Source organism: Pelophylax lessonae (assembly GCF_965119305.1).
Source record: "Pelophylax lessonae genome assembly, chromosome: 4".
Lineage (NCBI taxonomy): Eukaryota > Metazoa > Chordata > Amphibia > Anura > Ranidae > Pelophylax > Pelophylax lessonae.
Genome location: NC_138771.1, coordinates 668,391,940 through 668,416,374, shown reverse-complemented (window position 1 = coordinate 668,416,374; position 24,435 = coordinate 668,391,940). Strand labels below are relative to the sequence as shown.

At 46.7% G+C, this 24,435-nt stretch overlaps 1 protein-coding gene across 1 annotated transcript in view; it reads right to left on the bottom strand.

Moving 5' to 3' along the window:
* LOC309554235 (phospholipid scramblase 1-like) overlaps window positions 1–24,435 on the bottom strand; it is a 54,975-nt gene that overhangs the window by 15,859 nt on the left and 14,681 nt on the right. The window contains exon 3 of the mRNA XM_082255872.1: window positions 862–1,043. Within this exon, the coding sequence (XP_082111998.1) occupies window positions 862–1,043 (182 nt within the window). The remainder of the gene's footprint in view (window positions 1–861; window positions 1,044–24,435) is intronic.

Sequence of the window (24,435 nt, the reverse complement as noted above, 5' to 3'; positions counted from 1 at the left end):
GGAAGCCTTATCATAGGATCATCTATAGGAAGCCTTATCATAGGATCATCTATAGGTAAGCCTTATCATAGGATCACCTATAGGTAAGCCTTATCATAGGATCATCTATAGGTAAGCCTTATCATAGGATCACCTATAGGCAAGCCTTATCATAGGATCACCTATAGGTAAGCCTTACCATAGGATCACCTATAGGTAAGCCTTATCATAGGATCACCTATAGGTAAGCCTTATCATAGGATCACCTATAGGTAAGCCTTATCATAGGATCACCTATAGGTAAGCCTTATCATAGGATCATCTATAGGTAAGCCTTATCATAGGATCATCTATAGGTAAGCCTTATCATAGGATCTTCTATAGGAAGCCTTATCATAGGATCATCTATAGGTAAGCCTTATCATAGGATCATCTATAGGTAAGCCTTATCACAGGATCTTGTATAGGTAAGCCTTATCATAGGATCATCTATAGGAAGCCTTATCATAGGATCATCTATAGGAAGCCTTATCATAGGATCATCTATAGGTAAGCCTTATCATAGGATCATCTATAGGTAAGCCTTATCATGGGATCATCTATAAGTAAGCCTTATCATAGGATCATCTATAGGTAAGCCTTATCATAGGATCATCTATAGGTAAGCCTTATCATAGAATCATCTATAGGTAAGCCTTATCATAGGATCTTCTATAGGTACAAGTAACAGAGGCAGCTTTACTTTCTGTTGAAGTGACCAGCGCCCATCATTCTGAAGACAAGAATCACTCTCTGGGATGTTTCCCGGGACCAAATTCATTGACTTAGAACATTGGCAATGTAGCTATTGGAGTACAAAAAAATAATATAAAATCCACCAACCAGGTGAGAACAGCGGCACGCGCGGTTCTCCACCACCTCCATGACCTCCTGACCCGCGTTGTCTTGGACCTTCAGATTGTAGATGGGCCCGCAGCACTCCACTGTCTGAGTGGCCTGATACATCCGCTGGCCCATCTGTTCCAGAACTTCAAAGCTCCGCCCCCAGCCTTGTGACGCCGTAACTGCAGGAAAAAAGTAAAAGATCATTGTGAGGAAATACAAAGAAGATTATGGGACTTTATTAAACATAATTTTAAAAAAATGTATATATCAAGTCCTGTTTTCAGGACCACATGCCCTTAGAAGCCATCAGCCCTTTAAGGGATCATAATACCGGTACATGGGCTTCCTGATCATGTGATCCTCGTGCTTGGCTGTCACAGGGATCATGTGATCGGAAGCATGTCCTATAGCAGTGATGGCGAACCTTGGCACCCCAGATGTTTTGTAACTACATTACCCATAATGCTCATGAACTCCGCAGTGTAGTTGAGCATCATGGGAAATATAGTTACAAAACATCTGGGGTGCCAAGGTTCGCCATCACTGTCCTATAGGCTTTTGATCATGTAAACATCCCTTGTAATAGAAATAAGCAGGACAGGTCCTCTTTAATGTGAGATCTGGGGTAAAAAAAACTCACATCTCTCATCTACATTAAAAAGCAAAATAAAAAAGTCATTTTTTTTCATGATGAAAAATGGGCCCTTTAAGGCCATTGGGAGGAAGTGATGTATGACATCGCTTTGGTCCTCCAAGGCCATAGAGTGGAGTGGGGGCCACCTTGCCCTCACTCGACTTCCTGCCTAGGAGGGGAAAGGACCGGATATTTTTCCCTGCTACCAATGGCTCCGGTAAGCGGGGGAAACAACCAGGAAGTGGCAGGAGGAGGGGCACCTCTCCTGCCGCCCATAAGGTTGATCCCACAGTGAATCCACCGCTGGGACCACCTTTATGTTAAAGTGGACCACACGCCATTTAAAAAAATACCAGGGTCATGGCAGCTATCTGCTATCTGCTGCCATAACCCCGGTATTTAACGCCAAAGTACCAACGTAAATACACGGTGGGCGGTCCGAAAGTGGATAAAAACCACCACTGTGCTGCCCCAAATACACAAACCACCGGAGTTAAGGAATTAAATACAACTATCCTGGGTATAGTTTCTCCTTAACCCTATGTCTACTAAAGTACATTTATAAACGTCCTTCCATTCAAGAGGTTAAAACTTAATTTTGCCTCTTCTGCAATAAAATGCCCCTACCTGCCTGCTTCCCATCTCCTCCGGCACTGTAAGATGTGTATGCGCAGCTCAGCTTACAGTGTTTGGCCGGGATGACCATCATAGCTCCCAACTGTCATGGATTTAGAGGGACTGTTCCGGATTTGGAAGGACTGTCCCGGATTTGGAGGTACTGTCCCGGATTTGGAGGGACTGTCACGAATTAGGAAGGATTGTCCCGGATTTGGAGGGACTGTCCCAGATTCAGAAGGACTGTCCCGGATTTGGAGGGACTGTCCCGGATTTGGAAGGACTGTCCCGGATTTGGAAGGACTGTCCCGGATTTGGAAGGACTGTCCCAGATATGGAAGGACTGTCCTGGATTTGGAACAAAGTCCCTCTGTTATTCTTTCCTCCTCACTTGTCCCTCATTTCGGTCTGATCTATATAGTTGTAAATATGCACTTTTTATCTTTCAGAATGTGTTTCCCAGTGCTAAACCTTTCATCCAATTTGTAATTTACTGCATTTGTAAATTCCAAAAGCCAATATAAAGGAACAATAGTGGTAAAAAAAAGCACTTGTGGGTTTAAGCAATCATTGTTTCTGTCTAATTCCCCTTTAACCACTTTCCTACTGAGCACTTTCACCGCCTTCCTGCCCAGACCAATTTTTAGCTTTCAGTGCTCTCACACTTTGAATGACAATTGCACGGTCATGCTACACTGTACCCAAATTACATTTTTATCATTGTTTTCACACAAATAGAGCTTTCTCTTGGTGGTGTTTTAATCTGGGTTTTTTATTTTTTACTAAAAAAAAATATTAAAAAGACTGAAAATGTAGAAAAAAAATAATGTCTTAGTTTCTGTCAGTAAATTTTGTAAATAAGTAATTTTTCTTCCTCACTGATGTACACTGATGAGGCGGCACTGATGGGCACTGATGGGCACTGCTGAGGCGGCACTGAAGGTCACTGATTAGGTGGCACTGATGAGGGGGCACTAATATGCAGCACTGATAGGTGGCACTTATATGTGGCACAGAAGAGCACTGATAGGTGGCACTGATGGGCACTAATGAGGCGGCACTAATGAGGTGGCACTGATGAGGAGGCACTTATATGAGGCACTGATAGGCACTGATATGTGGCACAAAAGAGCATTGATAGGTGGCATTGATATGTGGCACAGAAGAGTATTGATAGGTGGCATTTATGGGCACTGATGAGGTGGCACTAAATGGCACTGATTAGGTGGCACTGATGAGGAGGCACTAATATGCAGCACTGATAGGCACTGATAGGTGGCACTGATATGTGGCACAGAAGAGCATTGATAGGTGGCATTGATATGTGGCACAGAAGAGTATTGATAGGTGGCATTTATGGGCACTGATGAGGTGGCACTAAAGGTCACTGATTAGGTGGCACTGATGAGGAGGCACTTATATGAGGCACTGATAGGCACTGATATGTAGCACAAAAGAGCATTGATAGGTGGCACAGAAGAGTATTGATAGGTGGCGTTTATGGACACTGATGAGGTGGCACTAAAGGACACTGATTAGGTGGCACTGATGAGGAGGCACTAATATGCAGCACTGATAGGCACTGATAGGTGGCACTGATATGTGGCACAGAAGAGCATTGATAGGTGGCATTGATATGTGGCACAGAAGAGTATTGATAGGTGTCATTTATGAGCACTGATAAAGCGGCACTAAAGGTCACTGAATAGGTGGCACTGATGAGGAGGCACAAATATGAGGCACTGATAGGCGCTGATATGTGGCACAAAAGAGCATTGATAGGTGGCATTGATATGTGGCACAGAAGAGTATTGATAGGTGGCATTTATGGGCACTGATGAGGTGGCACTAAAGGACACTGATTAGGTGGCACTGATGAGGAGGCACTAATATGCAGCACTGATAGGCACTGATAGGTGGCACTGATATGTTGCACAGAAGAGCATTGATAGGTGGCATTGATATGTGGCACAGAAGAGTATTGATAGGTGGCATTTATGGGCACTGATGAGGCGGCACTAAAGGTCACTGATTAGGTGGCACTGATGAGGAGGCACTTATATGAGGCACTGATAGGCACTGATATGTGGCACAGAAAGAGCATTGATAGGTAGCATTGATATGTGGCACAGAAGAGTATTGATAGGTGGCATTTATGGGCACTGATGAGGCGGAACTAAAGGGCACTAATTAGGTGGCACTAATGAGGAGGCCCCAAAGAAGCTCCGGACCCTTTTTCTAAGTCGGAGCGACTTGTGTCGCTCCTATTAGAACGGGTCCGCAGCTTCTCTATGGAAGGCGACCTACGGCGACCTGTGAGGCGACCAGGTCGCCTCACAGGTCGCCCCAGTGTGAACGGGGGCTTAAAGTTAAAAGCAAAAATAAATAAAGTCATTTTGCCATTAAGAGATTAAAAAAAATCATCCCTTTAAGGCAGAAAGTGACGTCTGAGGTCGCTCCGGTCCTCCATGGGCATAGAGTCCGGTGGGGGCTCCTCGGCTTCCTGCCCAGCCACAAGTCAGATCAGATCGGCTTCGGGCTACCGGGGATGACTGGTAAGCAGTGGGAAAGGGGGGGGGGGACCTCTCCCGCCACCTCTAAAAGCGATCCAGGATCACTTTTATGGGAAAGAAAATCACCCACAGTATCAAACTAATGACGTATATATACTGTGGGCAATCTAGAAGTGGTTACGGGGGTGTGGCAGGGGGTGTGTCCTATGTCTACATACTTTTGCTCATACAGTAGATGTTCCCATCTCAAAACGTTGGGAGGTATGAGCCACCTCCTGCACCATGCAGAGGTCCAAAGACCGGCACCAGTAGAAGATGCCGGCGCCGGTGCGGGACCAATTCACAGATAAGTATTGAGACTTTAGTCTTGCTTTAACCGCTTGCCAACCGCCCGCCGCAGATAGACTGTGGCAGGCTGGCTCGGCTGCGCGAACCGACATTTGGGTACGCCGGTTCACAAGAGCGGTCCTGGGGGCGAGTGAGTGCCACTGATGGTGCGCTTACCCCCACTAGGCAGCTGGGACTGGGCTGGCGACCGCGATTGCCGCTGGGCACCCCGCAATCGCTCCCCGCTGAGAGAGAACGACGGTCAGCTGTTGTGAACACAGCAGACCATTATTCTCTCTGAAAAATCACAGAGCGCCTGTGATCCTTCTATATAGGATCACGGGTCTCTATGGTCATTTCACAAGTCCCTCCCCCTCACAGTTAGAAAACACCCCCTAGGCTTACATGTCTCTGTGGTCATTTCACAAGTCCCTCCCCCTTACAGTTAGAAAACACTCCCCTAGGCTCACAGGTCTCTGTGGTCATTCCACAAGTCCCTCTCCCTTACAGTTAGAAAACACTCCCCTAGGCTCACATGTCTCTGTGGTCATTTCACAAGTCCCTCCCCCTCACATTTAGAAAACACCCCCTAGGCTCACAAGTCTCTATGGTCATTTCACAAGTCCCTCCCTCTCACAGTTAGAACACACTCCCCTAGGATCACAGGTCTCTATGATCATTTCACAAGTCCCTCCCCCTTACAGTAGGAAAACACCCCCTAGGATCACAGGTCTCTGTGGTCATTTCACAAGTCCCTCCCTCACAGTTAGAAAACACCCCCTAGGATCACAGGTCTCTATGATCATTTCACAAGTCCCTCCCCCTTACAGTAGGAAAACACCCCCTAGGATCACAGGTCTCTGATCATTTCACAAGTCCCTCCCCCTCACATTTAGAAAACACCCCCTAGGCTCACAGGTTTCTATGATAATTTCACAAGTCCCTCCCCCTTACAGTTAGAAAACACTCCCCTAGGCTCACAGGTCTCTGTGATTATTTCACAAGTCCCTCCCCCTCACAGTTAGAATCACTCCCCTAGGCTCACATTTAACCCCTTGATCACCCACAATGTTAACCCCTTCACTGTCAGTGTAATTTTACAGTAACAGTGCATATTTATAGCACTGATTACTGCAGTAATGTCACTGGTACCCCCAAAAGTGTCAAAAATGTCAGTTAGGGGTCCGATCTGTCCGCCACAATGTCGCAGTCATGCAAAAAAAAAAAAAAAAAAAAATTGCAGATCGCCGACATTACTAGTAAAAAAAAAAAATAAACATTAAAAATGACAAATCTTTCCCGTAGTTAGTAAACGCGATAACTTTTGCGCAAAATACGCTTATTGTGATTTGTTTTTTACCAAAAATATGTAGCAGAAAACAAATTGACCTAAATTGTTAAAAAATTTTGATTTGTAAATTTTTTTTTTTTTGGGGGGGGGGGGGGGGAATGTTATATATCAGAATGTAAAAAATTTTTTTTTTTTTTTTCAAAATTGTCGCTCTTTTTTTCAAAAATTAAAAATCGCACAGGTGATCAAATACCACCAAAAGAAATCTCTATTTGTGGGGAAAAAATGGATTTTTGTAAGATCTTACCGTAAAATCCTTTTCTCTTAAGCTCATTGACAGACGCAGTCCTCTTTGATTAATATCAAATTGGGTTATACTGCCCTCTACAGGAGTAGGACACTAGGCAGAAGAAAACGTTCTGGCCACACCTTAGGGGCAGTCCCAGAGGGTATATCCTCTCTCTCTCTGCTACAGGATGTCAGTTATGTCACAAAGCAGTGTCAGAGAATTTAACCCAACCCAACTCAAAAGTAGAGGGGCGGGTACTGCGTCTGTCAATGAGCTTAAGAGAAAAGGATTTTACGGCAAGATCTTACAAAAATCCATTTTTCTCTGTCGCTCATTGACAGGCGCAGTCCTCTTTGATTAATATAAAATTGGGACGTCCCAAAGCAGTGCCACAAATGAGGGGGGGGGATAACAGAAATCAAAATTTAAATCCAGAAGGCCCAACCGGTGCCGACTAGAAGTCTTAAAGGCTCATCTGACAAAAGGATGAGACTCAACTGAAAACCCAACAGAAAGAAAAAAACCCTCGAGGTAGACCAACGGTCTCCTCAGATTGCGGCCTGCAGAACCTTGCGGCCAAAAGAGGCATCCGCCGATGCCATCACATCAACTTTATAAAATTTTGTAAAGGTATGAACCGACGACCGGGTAGCCGCCTTGCAAACCTGAACCACTGATGCCTGATGGCGGAAGGCCCAGGAAGCACTAAGCGCCCGAGTGGAGTGCGCCTTAACAGAGAACGGAGGATTCCAACCCTTAATAGAATAAACCTGTACCACCGTCTGTCTGATCCATCTGGAGATAGTCGCGGCAGATGCAGGCAACCCCTTTTTGGGGCCATCCGTGATCACAAAAAGTGAATCAGTTTTACGAAACGAGTCCGTAGTCTTCAGGTATACCCTGATTGCCCGAACCACATCCAAGGAATGTAACGCAAACTCCCGAGGATGGCCGGGCTTAGGACACAAGGAAGGTAATACAATGTCCTCATTCAGATGAAACTCTGAAACCACTTTCGGAAGAAAGGATGGATTCGGACGAAGAACCACCTTATCCCTATGAACCACCAGATATGGGGAACGACAGGATAATGCAGCCAGTTCTGACACCCTGCGTGCAGAAGTGATGGCCACCAAGAAGGCCACCTTCTGGGATAAAGTAAGCAAGGGAATCTCCCTAATATCTTCAAAGGGAGGTTTCTGAAGAACCGACAACACCAAATTAAGATCCCAGGGCGGTAAGGGCGCGCGCACTGGCGATGAAATTCCGTACCAAGGAATGAGTAGCCAAAGGCTTCTGAAAGAAGATTGCTAACGCTGAAACCTGACCCTTGATAGTGCTCAAGGCCAGTTTTTGCTCAACCCCCTGTTGCAGAAAAGCCAAGATTCGGGTCACCGAATAAGAACGTGGAGGAAACCCGAGGGATTCACACCACGCGATATAAGACTTCCATGTGCGATGATAGACCTTTCTGGAAGTCGCTTTCCTCGCTTTAATTAGAGTAGGAATAACTGAAGCTGACAACCCCTTGTCCTTCAGCACCTGGGTCTCAATAGCCAGGCCGTTAAAGCCAGCGATTGTAAAGCAGGATGGACGATCGGTCCCTGAGACAGCAGATCCTCCCTGAGAGGAAGTCTCCAAGGAGCGTCTGCGACCAGCCTGACCAAGTCGGCGTACCAGGCTCGACGAGGCCAGTCCGGAGCTACCAGGATAACTGGAATTCCCTCCACCTCTATCCTGCGAAGAAGTTTCGGCAGCAACTTGAGAGGAGGGAAGGCATATAGTAGCTGATACTGCCCCCACGGGGCGACCAGCGCGTCTGCTGCGTCCGCTAGGGGATCTCGGGAGCGAGCTACAAACCTCCGCACCTTCCTGTTGAGCCGAGATGCCAACAGGTCCACATCCGGGGTGCCCCAACGAAGGCACAATTGGTGGAATACTTCTGAATGAAGGGACCATTCCCCCTGATCCAGAATCTGACGGCTGAGATAATCTGCCTGCCAATTTTCTACCCCCGGAATGAATACCGCGGAGAGAGCTGGAACAAATCGTTCCGCCCAACGAAGAATGCTGGCCACTTCTATGGCCTCCAGGACACTCTTGGTGCCCCCTTGGTGATTGACATAAGCCACGGCCGTGTCATTGTCCGACTGGATTCGAACCGGGCTGCCCTGGAGCTGCTCGGTCCAGTGAATCAGACAGAGTCTGATCGCTCTCAGTTCCAACACATTTATCGGTAACCTGGATTCTTCCAGGGACCAAAGCCCCTGAGCAGATAATCTGCCGAGAATTCCTCCCCATCCGGATAGACTAGCATCCGTGGTGACAATCGACAGTAGATCGGGAGAAATGACTTCCCCTGGCTGAGCATCGGAGACCGAAGCCACCAGACCAGAGATTCCCTGGTCCGTTCGCTCAGTCGGATCCGATTGTCCAGGGAATCGGGATTCCGGTTCCATTTGAGAAGAATCTCCTTTTGAAGGATTCGGGTATGGGACTGGGCAAATGGTACTGCCTCCAAGGAGGCCACCATTAGTCCCAGGACCCTCATGCAAGTCCGAAGGGAAGGCCAGTTGACGGACAGTAACAACTGAATCGTTGACTGAATCTTCTGGAGTTTCTCCGCCGGGAGAAACACCTTTGCCAAAGATGTGTCTAAAGTTAGGCCCAGATAGTCCAGCTTCCTGGTGGGAACCAGAGATGACTTCTGCAGGTTCACCAGCCACCCGAACTCTTGCAGGGAGATCATAGTGATCTCCAAGTTTAGCAACAGAGCCCGCGGAGACTCCGCACGGAGAAGAAGATTGTCTAGGTAACCTAGAATCGATATGCCCCGCTGTCGCAACAGCGCCAGAACTGGGGCCAACACCTTTGTGAAGACCCGCGGAGCAGTGGCGAGACCAAAGGGTAACGCCGCAAACTGATAATGGTTCTCTCCTACGGAGAAGCGAAGAAAACGCTGATGTCCTGCAAAGATGGGAATATGAAGATAGGCATCCTTGATGTCTATGGACGCCAGAAAATCCCCCTGACGCAGGGAGGCCACTACTGTGCGCATGGACTCCATTTTGAATTTTTTTACCTGGACAAAATGATTGAGTGCCCTTAAGTTCAGAATTGGACGCACCTTGCCCTCTTTTCTGGGTATTGTGAACAGGTTCGAATAGAACCCCTGAAAACGTTCTGTCCAAGGAACGGGAACTACCACTCCTTGTTGCATCAAGTCTATTACTGCCCCCCGCAAAGCTTTTAAGCGATCCGGGGATAGTCGAATATTGGAAGGGAAAAATCGCACCGGTGGAAGTGATCGGAACTCGATCTTGTATCCCGACCGTATGACCTCGCGAACCCATTTGTCCTGGATTCTGGACAGCCATGGATCCGGAAACCGGTGAAGACGTCCCCCCACCCCAGAGATGGGTGGGGGCGCACCTTCAGGCTGTATTGGTCTTATCTTCAGGTTTGGCTGAGCCAGACTTTTGTTTACCCGACCAGCGCCCTTTGAAACCCCCTGAGGGGGCTTTGGAGGGCTTCGCCTTATCGCCCGCCCCAGTGGAACGAAAAACTTTTTATGAGCGGAAAAGAAAGGTCCTCGTCTGTTACGAGGTCCTTTACCCTTAGCAGTCTGTGGTAAAAAAGTGCTCTTGCCCCCAGTGAGATCCTTGATAATCTCATCCAGGGTGGCCCCAAACAGGCGATTCCCTTGAAAGGGGAGATTAGCCAAAGCTTTTTTGGAACCTTGATCCGCCGACCAGCACTTTAACCACAACACACGTCTGAGGACCACTGCTGAAACTGATGCACGCCCCAACAATGGAGTGGCGTCCAGAGCGGCGTCACAGATGAACTGTAACGCTTGTATCATCTGCTCCAGCAAATCTGATACTGCCGGGGGGATACTTCTCCCCTCTAGGTCACGGCGTAACAACTTGGTCCATTCTTTCAAAGTTTGTGAAACTAAACCAATGGCAATCACTGGCCTAAATGCTGACCCTATCAGGGTAAAGATGGAGCGGGATACCGCTTCCACCTTACGATCCACCGGATCCCTAAAGGACGGAGCGTCCTCCACCGGGATAACAGTAGATATATTTAGTCTGGAAATCGGTGAATCCACCAATGGTGGTACTGTCCATTTTTTAAGGAGAGATTCCTCAAACGGATAGCGCCTAGCAATGCGTTTGGAAATAGCAGGGGTTCGTTTTGGACGACCCCATTCCTCTTTAATTATGTTACCAAAACATTTGGGCAAGGGAAAAACCTTCGCCATCTTGGTAGGCTTGCTGGTACCAAAGGGAATTTCAGTGTCAGCTACCTCTGCCGGTGTAACCTCAAAACTTAAGGTTTCCCGGACAGACACAACTAGTGCGTCCACCAACGCTTCTTCTTGCGCTATGGCGGAGGCAGAAACGTCCTCCTCACTGTCTGAGGAGACCGTACCCGAGACACAAGCCCCAGAAGAGGGACCTGCAGCTGCAGTGACCAGCTCAGAATCCGTATCTGAAGTGTCAGACGAAATAGGGGTAGGCGGGGGTCGCTTCTTTGCGCCCCGTCCCTGACAGGCCACCTCCACCCGGGATACAAAAGACTCCAAAACCGCTGACAATGCATCATTCATAAGTGGGGCACTGGAGGGTCCTGCGGCCACCTCGAGGGGATCAGGTGGGGATACATGTGTGGCAGGGTCCATGACTAATCCAAGAACACTTGCCAGCAAACAAAAAATTTCAAAAGAAAAAAACTTTTTTTTTTTTTATAATCCCCCAGCGCAACAGCGCCCCTCAGTGTTACCTGCTTCGGACCCCCACAGAGACAGAGAGAGAGACCCCAAGGGCTCACCACCTGATGCACAGAAGTTTCTACCAAACTGCTCTCAGCGCTGTCCTTTACAGAACAGGAAGTCTGTGGATCGTTTTCAAGTGTAAAGGAGGCGGCTCCGCCCCTTTACACACCTTCCGGCACTCCCACTGCTACTCCTTGAGGTAGCTGGGTGAATCCAAAATGGCCACCCCCATGCAGGAGACACCAGGCTACGTCAAAATGGTGGCCCCGCGCGGCCTGCGGATTCCGGCGGCCTGCAGATTCCTGTGGAAGGATCGTGCGGCCTGTGGAGGGATGGCGGCGGCCTGCGGAGGATGGCGGCGGCCTGCTGACGGCCTCGGTAGAACATGTAGCTGCATCACTTATGCATTAGGTAGGTGTTTGATCACCTTCTTACATGACTATTTTCAAATAGTAACACCAGCCCCTCTTCTCCATCCCTGACCTTAGTCATGGCTTTCTTTTTACAGCCAGCTCTTTACAGTGACTATTAGATAGTCAGCTCCCAAACCAAGCTCTTGGAGTGGTATCTCTTATTCACTAAATCACACTCAAGACGGAGATCTGTGAAACATGTCATAGGATAGAAAGGGAACCCAGGTCAAGAGGGTCCGACCATCCACAGCGGGGCCCATACCCGACAGGGGAGAGGGGGAACATTCGACTCACCATACCGGAACAGACGGGCACCCACTCCTCACAGAACCCTTCTCCACCGAGGTGGGGGGCTGTCGAACCAATACGGACGCCGCGACTCAGTTACCGACTGGTCATAGGCGTCCCGACGAGACGTTTAACTCGCGTGGTCAGTCCCCGTCTAGTGGGACTATGTCGCGGCCGACCCAGCGCGGAGCTAGGTCCCCCGTTCACATCGGGCAGATTTGACATGTCAAATCGCATGCCGAATTGGCACAACGTCAACAGGGGCTTCATGTTCCATGAACGACACCCCCGAAACAGACCGCAAAATGCAATGCCCTTGCCAGAATCGCTTTGCATGGGTGTTCACACACCCATGAAATGCGATTTTGATGTGGGGAGAAAGGGGTCCAAATTTGCACCAAAATTTTGTAAGACTCTTATTTTTTCCCGCACCTAAATCTTATCGCATGATTGTGAACACCCATGGGGTGCGATTCTGGCAAGCGCGCTGCATTTTGCGGTCTGTTTCGGGGTATCGTTCATGGAACATGAAGCCCCTGTTGACGTTGTGCCGATTTGGCATGCGATTTGTCATGTCGAATCGCAAGTCAAATCGGAGGCTATTGCCGGCAACGCCACCGGTTCACGCTGAGGGCGGGGGTGAAATCATTCAGCTGAACGCGCACAATTTCAAACTCGCATGTCAGTGCGACTTCGGGGGGGAGGGCGCGATTTGAAAGACATCTGTACGGGTTCATGCACAGATATCTATTGAAGTCGCCAAAAGTCGCGCAGAAACTTTTTTTGGGGGGGAATCGGTGCGGCGCCGCAAAGTCAGGATCGCACCAATTCGAACAGTGACGCTGCCGGCAATAGGCTCTGATTTGGCTTTTGACTTGGCCAAAATTTAGATTTGTCAAATCTGCCCGATGTGAACGGGGGGGGGGGGGGGGGGGGCGCGTAATGTTCCATGAACAATACCCCGAAACAGATTGCAAAATGCAGTGAACTTGTCAGAATTGCATAGCTATTCACACCCATTCGATGCGATTTTGATGCGGGGGGAGGAAAAAGGGTTTCAAATTTGCACCAAAATGTTGTAGGACCCTCCCCCCCCCCCCCGCACCTAAATCTTATCGCATGAGTATGAACACCCATGGGATGCAATTCTGGCAAGCATTGCATTGTGGGAAAGTGGGAGTTACTAAAATAGCAGAGGGGTGATTTTTAGCTAAAAACGCTAAAAAACGCTAAAAAAAATTTCAATAATTGGCTCTCCATCAAAAATGACAATTTTTAAGAACTTTTTTTGTGTGATTAATAGTCCCTGGGGCATGACCCAGAACCTTAGGCACTTTTTAGGGGCATTTATTGGGTTTTAGGGCTTAATAATGGTGTTTTTTGATTACAGAAGTTCGGGTCCCATTGATTTCAATGGGGTTCTGAAATCCGGGCCGAACTTTCGGGAAGTTCGGATGTTCTGGCCGAACCAAACTTTTGAAAAGTTGGATCATCCCTAGATGTGATATCAATTGACAAGAAGTGATAGTGTGTGGATCAAAGGATCATTCCAAATCTAGAGCCCATGATGCTGGTGCAAATCGCACTGGATGCGCTTTGAAGGTCTGCGGCCAGCTTGCAGAGTATGAAGCGGCTCGGCAATAAGTAGACATGGAGAGTGGCGCCGATCCAAGTGCAGCATTTAGATAACAGGGCAATCTATTGAGATAAAAACACTCACATTTGTATTATTGATACAGGCAGGGCCGTCTCTGATTGGACCCTGGGCAAACATTTTCTTGGGCCCTCCCAAATCCACTTATCAACTATTTGCAGGCTGTGCGGGGCTCAAAGGGCAGCTGCTTTGGGCCCCACAATAATGACTGGGCCCAGGACAGCACCCCTTTTGTCCTTTGTTAACCACTTTAAGACCGGAGGATTTTGCTGTCTTACGTCCAGGCCACTTTTATCCAATTGGCACTGCGCGACTTTAACTGACAATTGCGCGGTCGTGCAACGCCGTACCCAAACGAAATTTACGTCCTTTTTTCCCCACAAACAGAGCTTTCTTTTGGTGGTATTTGATTACCTGTGAGATTTTTATTTTTTGCGGTATTAATAAAAAAATGAGCGAAAATTTTGCGGAAAATTGATCACCTCTGCGCTTTTTATTTTTTGCGGTATTAATAAAAAAATGAGCGAAAATTTTGCGGAAAATTGATCACCTCTGCAATTTTTATTTTTCGTGCTATAAGCAAAAAAAAAAACAATAATTAAAAAAAAAAACAATCCAATTAAAAAATGTAAAAAAATCGAATTTCTTTAAGACCGGAGGATTTTCCTGCTTTACGTCTGGGCCACTTTTTTCCACTTGGCAATGCGCGACTTTAACTGACAATTGCGCGGTCATGCGACGCCGTACCCAAACGAAATTGATGTCCTTTTTTCCCCACAAACAGAGCTTCCTTTTGGCGGTATTTGATCACCTCTGCGCTTTTTATTCTTTGCAATATTAATAAAAAAATGAGCGAAAATTTGGCGGAAAATTGATCACCTCTGCGCTTTTTATTTTTTGAGGTATTAATAAAAAAAATGAGCAAAAATTTGGCGGAAAATTGATCACCTCTGCGCTTTTTATTTTTTGCGGTATTAATAAAAAAATGAGCGAAAATTTTGCGGAAAATTGATCACCTCTGCAATTTTTATTTTTTAGGGTATTATTAGAAAAATGAGCGAAAATTTTGCGGAAAATTGATCACCTCTGCGCTTTTTATTTTTCGTGCTATAAGCAAAAAAAAAAACAATAATTAAAAAAAAAAAAAAAACAATTCAATTAAAAAATTAAAAAAAATCAAATTTCTTTAAGACCGGAGGATTTTGCGGTCTTACGTCCAGGCCACTTTTATCCACTTGGCACTGTGCGAATTTAACTGACAATTGTGCGGTCATGCAATGCCGTACCCAAACAAAATTTACATCCTTTTTACCCCACAAACAGAGCTTTCTTTTGGCGATATTTGATCACCTCTGCGCTTTTTATTTTTTGCGTTATTAATTAAAAAATGAGCGAAAATTTGGCGGAAAATTGATCACCTCTGCGCTTTTTATTTTTTGCGGTATTAATAAAAAAATGAGCGAAAATTTTGCGGAAAATTGATCACCTCTGCGCTTTTTATTTTTTGCGATATTAATAAAAAAAATTGCAAAAGTTTTGCGGAAAATTGATCACCTCTGCGCTTTTTATTTTTTGCGGTATTAATAAAAAAATGAGCGAAAATTTGGCGGAAAATTGATCACCTCTGCGCTTTTTATTTTTTGCAGTATTAATAAAAAAATGAGCGAAAATTTGGCGGAAAATTGATCACCTCTGCGCTTTTTATTTTTTGAGGTATTAAAAAAAAAATGAGCGAAAATTTGGCGGAAAATTGATCACCTCTGCGCTTTTTATTTTTTGCGGCATTAATAAAAAAATGAGCGAAAATTTTGCGGAAAATTGATCACCTCTGCGCTTTTTATTTTTTGAGGTATTAATAAAAAAATGAGCGAAAATTTGGCGGAAAATTGATCACCTCTGCGCTTTTTATTTTTTGCGGTATTAATAAAAAAATGAGGGAAAATTTGGCGGAAAATTGATCACCTCTGCGCTTTTTATTTTTTGCGGTATTAATAAAAAAATGAGCGAAAATTTTGCGGAAAATTGATCACCTCTGCGCTTTTTATTTTTCGTGCTATAAGCAAAAAAAAAAAACAATAATTAAAAAAAAAAAACAATCCAATTAAAAAATGTAAAAAAATCGAATTTCTTTAAGACCGGAGGATTTTCCTGCTTTACGTCTGGGCCACTTTTTTCCACTTGGCAATGCGCGACTTTAACTGACAATTGCGCGGTCATGCGACGCCGTACCCAAACGAAATTGATGTCCTTTTTTCCCCACAAACAGAGCTTCCTTTTGGCGGTATTTGATCACCTCTGCGCTTTTTATTCTTTGCAATATTAATAAAAAAATGAGCGAAAATTTGGCGGAAAATTGATCACCTCTGCGCTTTTTATTTTTCGTTCTATCAGCAAAAAAAAAAAAAAAAAAATCACATTAAAAAATTTAAAAAAATCACATTTCTTTAAGACCGGAGGATTTTCCTGCTTAACGTCCAGGCCACTTTTTTCAACTCGGCACTGCGCGACTTTAACTGACAATTGCGCGGTCATGCAACGCCGCAGCCAAAAAAAAATTATGTCCTTTTTTTTCCCCACAGACAGAGCTTTCTTTTGGTGGTATTTGATCACCTCTGCGCTTTTTATTTTTTGCGATATTATTAAAAAAATGAGCGAAAATTTGGCGGAAAATTGATCACCTCTGTACTTTTTATTTTTCGTGCTATAAACAAAAAAAAACAATAATTAAAAAAAAAAAACAATCCAATTAAAAAATTTTAAAAAATTTGGTGGTATTTGATCACCTCTGCGCTTTTTATTTTTTGCCGTATTAATAAAAAAATGAGCGAAAATTTGGCGGAAAATTGATCAACAATGCGCTTTTTATTTTTTGCGGTATTAATAAAAAAATGAGCGAAAATTTGGCGGAAAATTGGTCACCTCTGCGCTTTTTATTTTTTGCGGTATTAATTAAAAAATGAGCGAAAATTTTGCGGAAAATTTATCACCTCTGCGCTTTTTTATTTTTTGCGGTATTAATAAAAAAATGAGCGAAAATTTTGCGGAAAATTGATCACCTCTGCGCTTTTTATTTTTTGCAATATTAATAAAAAAATGAGCGAAAATTTGGCGGAAAATTGATCACCTCTGCGCTTTTTATTTTTCGTGCTATAAGCAAAAAAAAAAACCAATAATTAAAAAAAAAAAAACAATCCAATTAAAAAATTTAAAAAAAATCAAATTTCTTTAAGACCGGCTTAACGTCCAGGCCACTTTTTGCGATTCGGCACTGCACGACTTTAACTGACAATTGCGCGGTCATGCAACGCCGTACCCAAACTAAATTTACGTCCTTTTTTCCCCACAAACAGAGCTTTCTTTTGGTGGTATTCGATCACCTGTGCGATTTTTATTTTTTGAAAAAAAAAACACAATATTTTTCACATTCTGCTATATAACATTCCCAAAAAAATTTACAAATCAAAATTTTTTTAACATTTTAGGCCAATTTGTTTTCTGCTACATATTTTTGGTAAAAAAAAAATCGCAATAAGCGTTTTTGATTGGTTTGCGCAAAAGTTACTAACTACGGGAAAGATTTGTCATTTTTGTCTCAATATTTTTATTAAAGTATAACAACTGTAAATACAAAACAGTAATGGTACATCAAAATCAAGTAGAAAGATTTGTCATTTTTATTGTTTTTTGGGGGGTTTTTTTACTAGTAATGGCGGCGATCTGCGTTTTTTTTTTGCGGGACTGTGACATTGCGACGGACAGATTGGACCCTTAACTGACATTTTTGACACTTTTGGGGGTAACAGTGACATTACTACAATAATTAGTGCTATACATATGCACTGTTACTGTAATAATGACACTGGCAGGGAAGGGGTTAACACTGTTGGTGATCATATACCTCGATCTTTTGACTTTGCAGTGATAAGCTTTGGTGGTATAGCAGCTGCCCGTTTATAATAAAATTAATATAAATATAATATAAGTATTTGAATGATATTTTATTAGTTGTGCTGATTCATATAATTTTTATATATAATTTATACAAAACACTAAAGTTAGCCCAATTTTTTTGTATATCTGATACAACTTGGACATTTTATTGCACTTTATGAGAATATTTTAGCCTCCTCCTCCCTGTGCAATTTTTTTTCCAGTATATTTTGTGATTAATTTGCACATTGTAAGTTGGATTATTTGTATGCACTTTATTTTGCTTATTTGCACAGTAATATTGATGTTTGACATTTATTAGCACTGTACCTTAACTTTAGTGGTTTTTTGTTTTTTTTAATTTATAAAACAGTTTTCTCTTACGTCCTCCGACAGTCGCCGCCTCCTCTAAGTCATCACTATTGGGTATTGACTTCCTATCCGTAGGAATAGCTAGGCATATAGACTTAGTCAAAAGACAAAAGGCATTAGCATGTACACACCCATGGGGGCTGTCCCATCTGGTCAATACCGCCCCTGCATCACCACTCCCAACTCAGTTTTAATCTGCCTAGCGTCAGGAATAGTCAGGCTACCTTGTGCTGGGGCTTCAGTCTCAGCCTTCCTAAATCTTTTATTTGATTTTCTTTGAAAATGTCAGTTTTTCTCTTACTTTACTAGCTGTTTATTTTGTCAGCTCTAGTGTTAGTCTTCTCTTCGGATGAAGATGGATCATGCGGTGCTGGGATTCGGACTGACCGCCCTGGCTTCCCAGGGCACAGAGGGTCAGATGGACCCCCAGCCCGCCATCGAGTGTTTAGCTATGGCTCGCCCTGGCATTACGAATGACCCATCCCTGTTCACTGCAGGGATGCAGCCGTGAGGTGGCTACCTCACAGGACTCGTCTGCGGTGCTGCAGCGTCATGTCCCTGGCTCACGGCACTCCCTGTCAGATGAGGACAGAGGTTTATCCGTGCATGGAGGCTCTCCCACGCCATCTGGTACAGGTAAGTACTTTTCTGTGTGGGGCCTCTGTCTGGGGTGGCAGTCTGTGTTGCTGTGTGTTCCCCGTGTCTGTGCCTGTGTGACTCCCTGTGAAATCCCTGCGGGGTTCGCTTGTGCAGATTTGTATGTTTGCCGCGGGTCCCTGTCCCTGTGTCACCTTAGGTGCATGTTTGGGGGTGCAGACGTCTGTGCTTGTGCGGCGACCGCAGCGTGGCAATTTCGCGCGGTCCGCCATATTTACTGTGGGCACACGTGTATAGCTCCTCTGGGGCGATTATACATGTCATTTTGGCGCCATCCGCCGCCATTTTGTGGGCGGTGGAACGATCGGTCCGACCGCATGTCAGCGGCCATTTTGTCGTAGCATCCAATGCATTCCTATGGGGCAGCCATTTTCCCGGAGCCTGGCTTAGTCCAGCCCTCTCCAGCAGCATTCCATCAGCAGCAAGGACACTGGTAGCAACGCTCTGCGGGCTCTGCAGGTTATCACTCTCAGTTTTTCCCTCTGTATATCGCTTCTGGCTCAGTTTCTTTTCTCCTTTGGGGTTCTTTCATCACTGTTGCAGTAGCGGTGGGCTGCGCACACCGCAGCGCTGTTAAAGGGGACAGTACATCTTTTTTGCACTGTAGTTTGTTTTCTGATAACTTGAGCCATGGATTCTCAGGAAAGCAAGTTTCCTCCAGCTCTAGTGGGGGGTCCCAGTTCTCCTGTGGCCCCGCTGCGCCCCGCTCTAATTGCGGTGGCGAATAAGGAACTGCTGATGTCTGCACGGGCTGCGAGTAGGAGTCCCAGATTGTCTCTCACTTCTGATTCAGATGGGGATTTGGCTGCTGCTGCTGCGAGCGTGCCCTTTTCAGGGTCCCGCTCATCCTTGGACCCCTTGGGGTCTGAGGGGGAGGCTGAGATGGAAGGGGTTGATGCCCCCTCCCCAGGGTCGCCTGCAGTACGGGCGACCATGGATGATTTGATTGTGTCTGTTAAGGACACCTTATATTTAGAGGATGAGCCCTGTCCTCCGGGCGTTGTGTCCCCGTTTGGGACACACAGGACCCGCAAGTCTGCGCAGGTTTTTCCCTGCCCAGAAGAATTCCATGTCACTGTTAATGAAAAGTGGCGCACGTTAAAACGTCCATTCCAGGTACCTAGTCGGTTTGGGTTGCTTTATCCTTTTGTTCCGGCTACGGAATCACGATGGTGTGTGCCTCCACAGGTAGATCACACTGTGGCCGTGCTGAACAAGGCTACCTTGGTTCCTACTGAGGATGCCCCAGTTTTCCGGGGTCACACGGACCGGCGGTTGGAGTCCCTATCTCGCCATTCCTATGCGGTGGCGGGTTCATTGCTCAAACCCGTTTTCGCGTCCGTTCTGGTGGCTCAGGCGGCTGCTGCTTGGACTAGGATGCTTAAGCGCAATCTTGTGTCTGCTGGTGTTACACCTGCCCGGCTGAAATTGGTGGATCAAATCCACCAAGGAGTCATGTACTTGTGTGATGCAGCCTTGGCCGAGGCTCCCTTAGTGGCTCGCCTCTCTAGTGTCGCGGTGCTTCAACGGCGACTGATTGGCTGAAGAGCTGGTCGGCCGACTAGTCCTCAAGGGAGACGGTTGCTGATTCTCCCTATGATGGCTCTCGCCTTTTTGGCGAGGCATTGGACACCCTGGTAACAGGCGTCACGGGGGGCATGTGCTCTATGATGCCCCAGAACCCGAAGACCAAGTCTTTTCGAGGCAGGCGGGGTTCTGCGTCTGGTTCTAATCGGGGGTCCTTTCGTGCCTTTCGGGCCCATCCCAAGGGCAAGACCTTCCAGGCCCAGGGCACCCAGAAGAAGCCCTGGGCAGGTGAGCAGGAGTCCGGCAATGCCGGCTCGGCGGGTCAATCCGCCTCTACCTGAAGGGGCGCCCTCACCCATTTCAGGGGTGGGGGGACGTTTGCACGGTTTCCTAAGACCTTGGCTGCTCCGGCTATTGGACAGGTGGGTCCAGGAAATCGTTCGATCGGGCTTCCAGATCGAATTCCTTTCCCGGTCGGCGGACAGATTCTTTCCCTCCAGTCTTCATCTGCTTCTGGGGCGTCTGCAGGACTTGCATCACGTGGTGCAGGACCTGCTTGCTCAGGGAGTGTTTGTCCCGGTAACTCATCGGGACAGGTTTCGGGGGTTTTCATGTTCGAATCTGTTCACTGTGCCCAGGAAGGAGGGCAAAGTGCGTCCTATTCTGGACGTGCAAGCGCTGAACCGCTTCGGGCGTGTTCGGAAGTTTCGAATGGAGTCTCTCCGTTCGGTTGTGACCTCCTTGAGTCCGGGAAAAAATTCCTGGCTTCGGTAGATCTGAAAGATGCATACCTGCACATCCCTATTTTCGAGGGTCATCAGCGGTACCTTCGGTTTGCTATCACAGGGGACCACTACCAGTTTGTGGCGTTACTTTTCGGTCTCACTTGGGCACCCAGGGTGTTTACCAGGGTGTTGGCACTGGTCCTGGGCCTACTGCGATCTGTCCATCACGGTACAGACGCTCCAGGAGTTCAGTTGGACCATCAACGTTCAGAACTCAGCGTTGTCTTCGTCGCTTTGCCTTCCCTATCTGGGAATGATTTTGGACTCTGCTCAGGCAAAGGTGTTCTTGCCGGAGGACAAGCTCCGGACTTTGCGGGACGAACTCAGGTCCCTCAGGGACAATCCGTCCTCGTCACTCAGGACCTGCATGCGGGGCCTGGGGTTGATGGTGTCGGCCTTCGAGGAGATCCCCTTTGCTCAGTTCCACACGCGGGCTCTCCAGACGGAGATCCTGGCCAGGTGGGACAGACTTCCTCAGTCCTTGGATCTGGATGTCTCCCTGAGTCGCCGGACCAGAATGGCTCTTCTATGGTGGATCCAGTCCCCGTCGGTGGCGGAAGGCAAGTCATTCCGTCCGTTGGTGTGGACAGTGGTTACCACGGATGCCAGCCTGTCGGGCTGGGGTGGGGTCCTGGGCAACCTGTCTGCCCAGGGAACTTGGGCAGAGGAGGAGTCCTCCCTCCCGATAAGTGTACTGGAGCTACGAGCGATAAAACTCTGTCTCTTCCAGTGGTCGGAACGTCTCCAGGGCTTGCCTGTTCGCGTACAGATGGACAATACTACCGCGGTGGCTTACATCAACCACCAGGGGGGCACCAGGAGTGCTCGTGCGGCCCGGGAGGTGTCCGACATTCTGTCTTGGGCCGAGACTCATGTCCCGGCGATCTCGGCAGTTCACATTCCGGGTGTGGAAAATTGGCAGGCAGACTATCTGAGCCGCCAGACCCTGGACCAGGGGGAATGGTCCCTACACCCGGAGGTCTTTAAGATGCTGTGTGCGAGGTGGGGATCCCCAGATGTGGATCTGTTCCCATCTCGGCTAAATCGAGAGGTGGAAAGGTTCGTGGCAAGAACGTGTGATCCGTTGGCGGACGCCTCGGATGCGTTGGTGGCCCCGTGGCATCGGTATCGTCTGATGTACGCCTTTCCTGCGATTCAGTTGTTATCCCGGTTCCTGCGCAGATTGGCCTCGGAGCCGCACATGGTGATTCTGGTGGCACCGGACTGGCCACGCCGGTCCTGTTACGCCGACGTTGTTCACCTGGCAGTGGCACCTTCGTGGCGCCTGCCTCTGCGGGAAGATCTCCTATCTCAAGGTCCGATCTTCCATCCTGCTTTAGTCGCTGGCTTTAACGGCCTGGCTGTTGAGACCCAGGTCTTGAAGGACAAGGGTCTATCCCCTGAGGTTATCCCTACCCTGATCAAGGCTAGGAAATCCTCCTCTGGTAAGATCTATTACCGTACCTGGAAAGCCTATTTCACCTGGTGTGAGTCCAGGGGGTTCTCCCCTCGTTCCTACTCGGTGTCGAGAGTTTTGGCTTTCCTCCAGTCTGGAGTGGATCAGCGCCTGGCGCTGGCCACGATAAAGGGCCAGGTGTCCGCACTGGCTGTCCTTTTTCCAACGCCCTGTGGCGTCTCATTCCTTGGTGCGCACCTTCCTTTAAGGTGTGCGACATTTGGCTCCTCCCAGGAAGGAGCCCTTACCTCCGTGGGACTTGAACTTGGTTCTGTCCGCGTTGCAGCGTGCTCCCTTTGAATATATCAGGGAGATGTCTTTGCCTCTGCTCACACAGAAGGTTGCCTTTCTGGTGGTGATCACTTCGGCTCGCAGGGTGTCAGAGCTGGCGGCATTGTCTTGCCGCTCCCCTTCCTTGATCATTCACAAGGATAAGGTGGTTTTGCGACCACCCCCATCCTTCCTTCCCAAGGTGATCTCTGAATATCACCTTAATGAGGACATTGTCCTGCCTTCGCTTTGTACGAAGCCTAAACATCCAAAGGAGATTGCTTTGCATTCCTTGGATGTTGTCGGGCGATCAGGGTTTACCTGAAGTCGACGGAATCCTTTCGGAAGACGGATTCCCTATTTGTCCTTCCTGAGGGACCTCGGAAGGGCATGGCTGCGTCTGCAGCAACTATTGCCAAATGGATCAGACAGACCATTGTGCAGGCTTACGCCTTGAAGGAACGGGTTCCGCCCTTCCCTGTTAAGGCGCACTCTACCAGATCTTTGAGTGCGTCCTGGGCCTATTGGCATCGGTCCTCGGTGGCCCAGGTGTGCAAGGCTGCGAATTGGTCGTCGGTGCACACTTTTTTCAAAATTCTACAAAGTAGACGTTCTGGCATCAGCTGATGCTTCTTTTGGCCACAAAGTTCTCAGTGCGGCGGTGCCATGATGGACCCTTGAATTTTCTCTGGGTCCCTGGCTCTTGGCATTTGCTTTCCTGTGCTGTTGCTCCTGTTGAGCATTGTTTTTTTCTGTTGCCCAGTTGGTTCTTATGGTGCATGTAAGATTCCTTTCTCTGATTTGGGTACTGCGTTGCCTTTTCTACGGTTGCGTCTCCCACCCCTCATGTCTATACTGCTTTGGGACATCCCAATAGTGATGATTTAGAGGAGGCGGCGACTGTCGGAGGATGTAAGAGAAAACTGAATTTTTGTAAAATCTTACCTGTAAAATTCCTTTCTCTGAGTCCTCCGACAGTCGCCGCCCCCGCCCCTCTTTTGGGGTTCTTATTACATACTGCTATGCTGCCAAACTGAGTTGGGAGTGATGATGCAGGGGGGTATTGACCAGTGGGACAGCCCCCATGGGTGTGTACATGCTAATGCCTTTTGTCTTTTGACTAAGTCTATATGCCTAGCTATTCCTACGGATAGGAAGTCAATACCCAATAGTGATGACTTAGAGGAGGCGGCGACTGTCGGAGGACGTAAGAGAAAGGAATTTTACAGGTAAGATTTTACAAAAATTCAGTTTTTTTCCCCCAAAAAAAACCACATTTGAAAAATTTCTGCACAAATACCATGTGACATAAAAAGTTGCAATGACTGCCATTTTATTCCCTAGGTTCTCTGCTAAAAAAAAAAAATATATATATATATATATATATATATATATATATATATATATATATATATATATAATGTTTGGGGGTTCTGAGTAATTTTTTTTTTTTTTTAATTCGTAAAACAGTTTTTTTCCCCCCAAAAAAAAACACATTTGAAAAATTTCTGCACAAATACCGTGTGACATAAAAAGTTGCAATGACCACCATTTTATTCCCTAGGTTCTCTGCTAAAAAAAAATATATATATATATATAATGTTTGGGGGTTCTGAGTAATTTTTCTTTTTTTTTAAATTCGTAAAACTATTTTTTTCCCCCCCAAAAAAAACACATTTTAAAAATTTCTGCGCAAATACCGTGTGACATAAAAAGTTGCAATGACCGCCATTTTATTCCCTAGGTTCTCTGCTAAAAAAAAAAAAA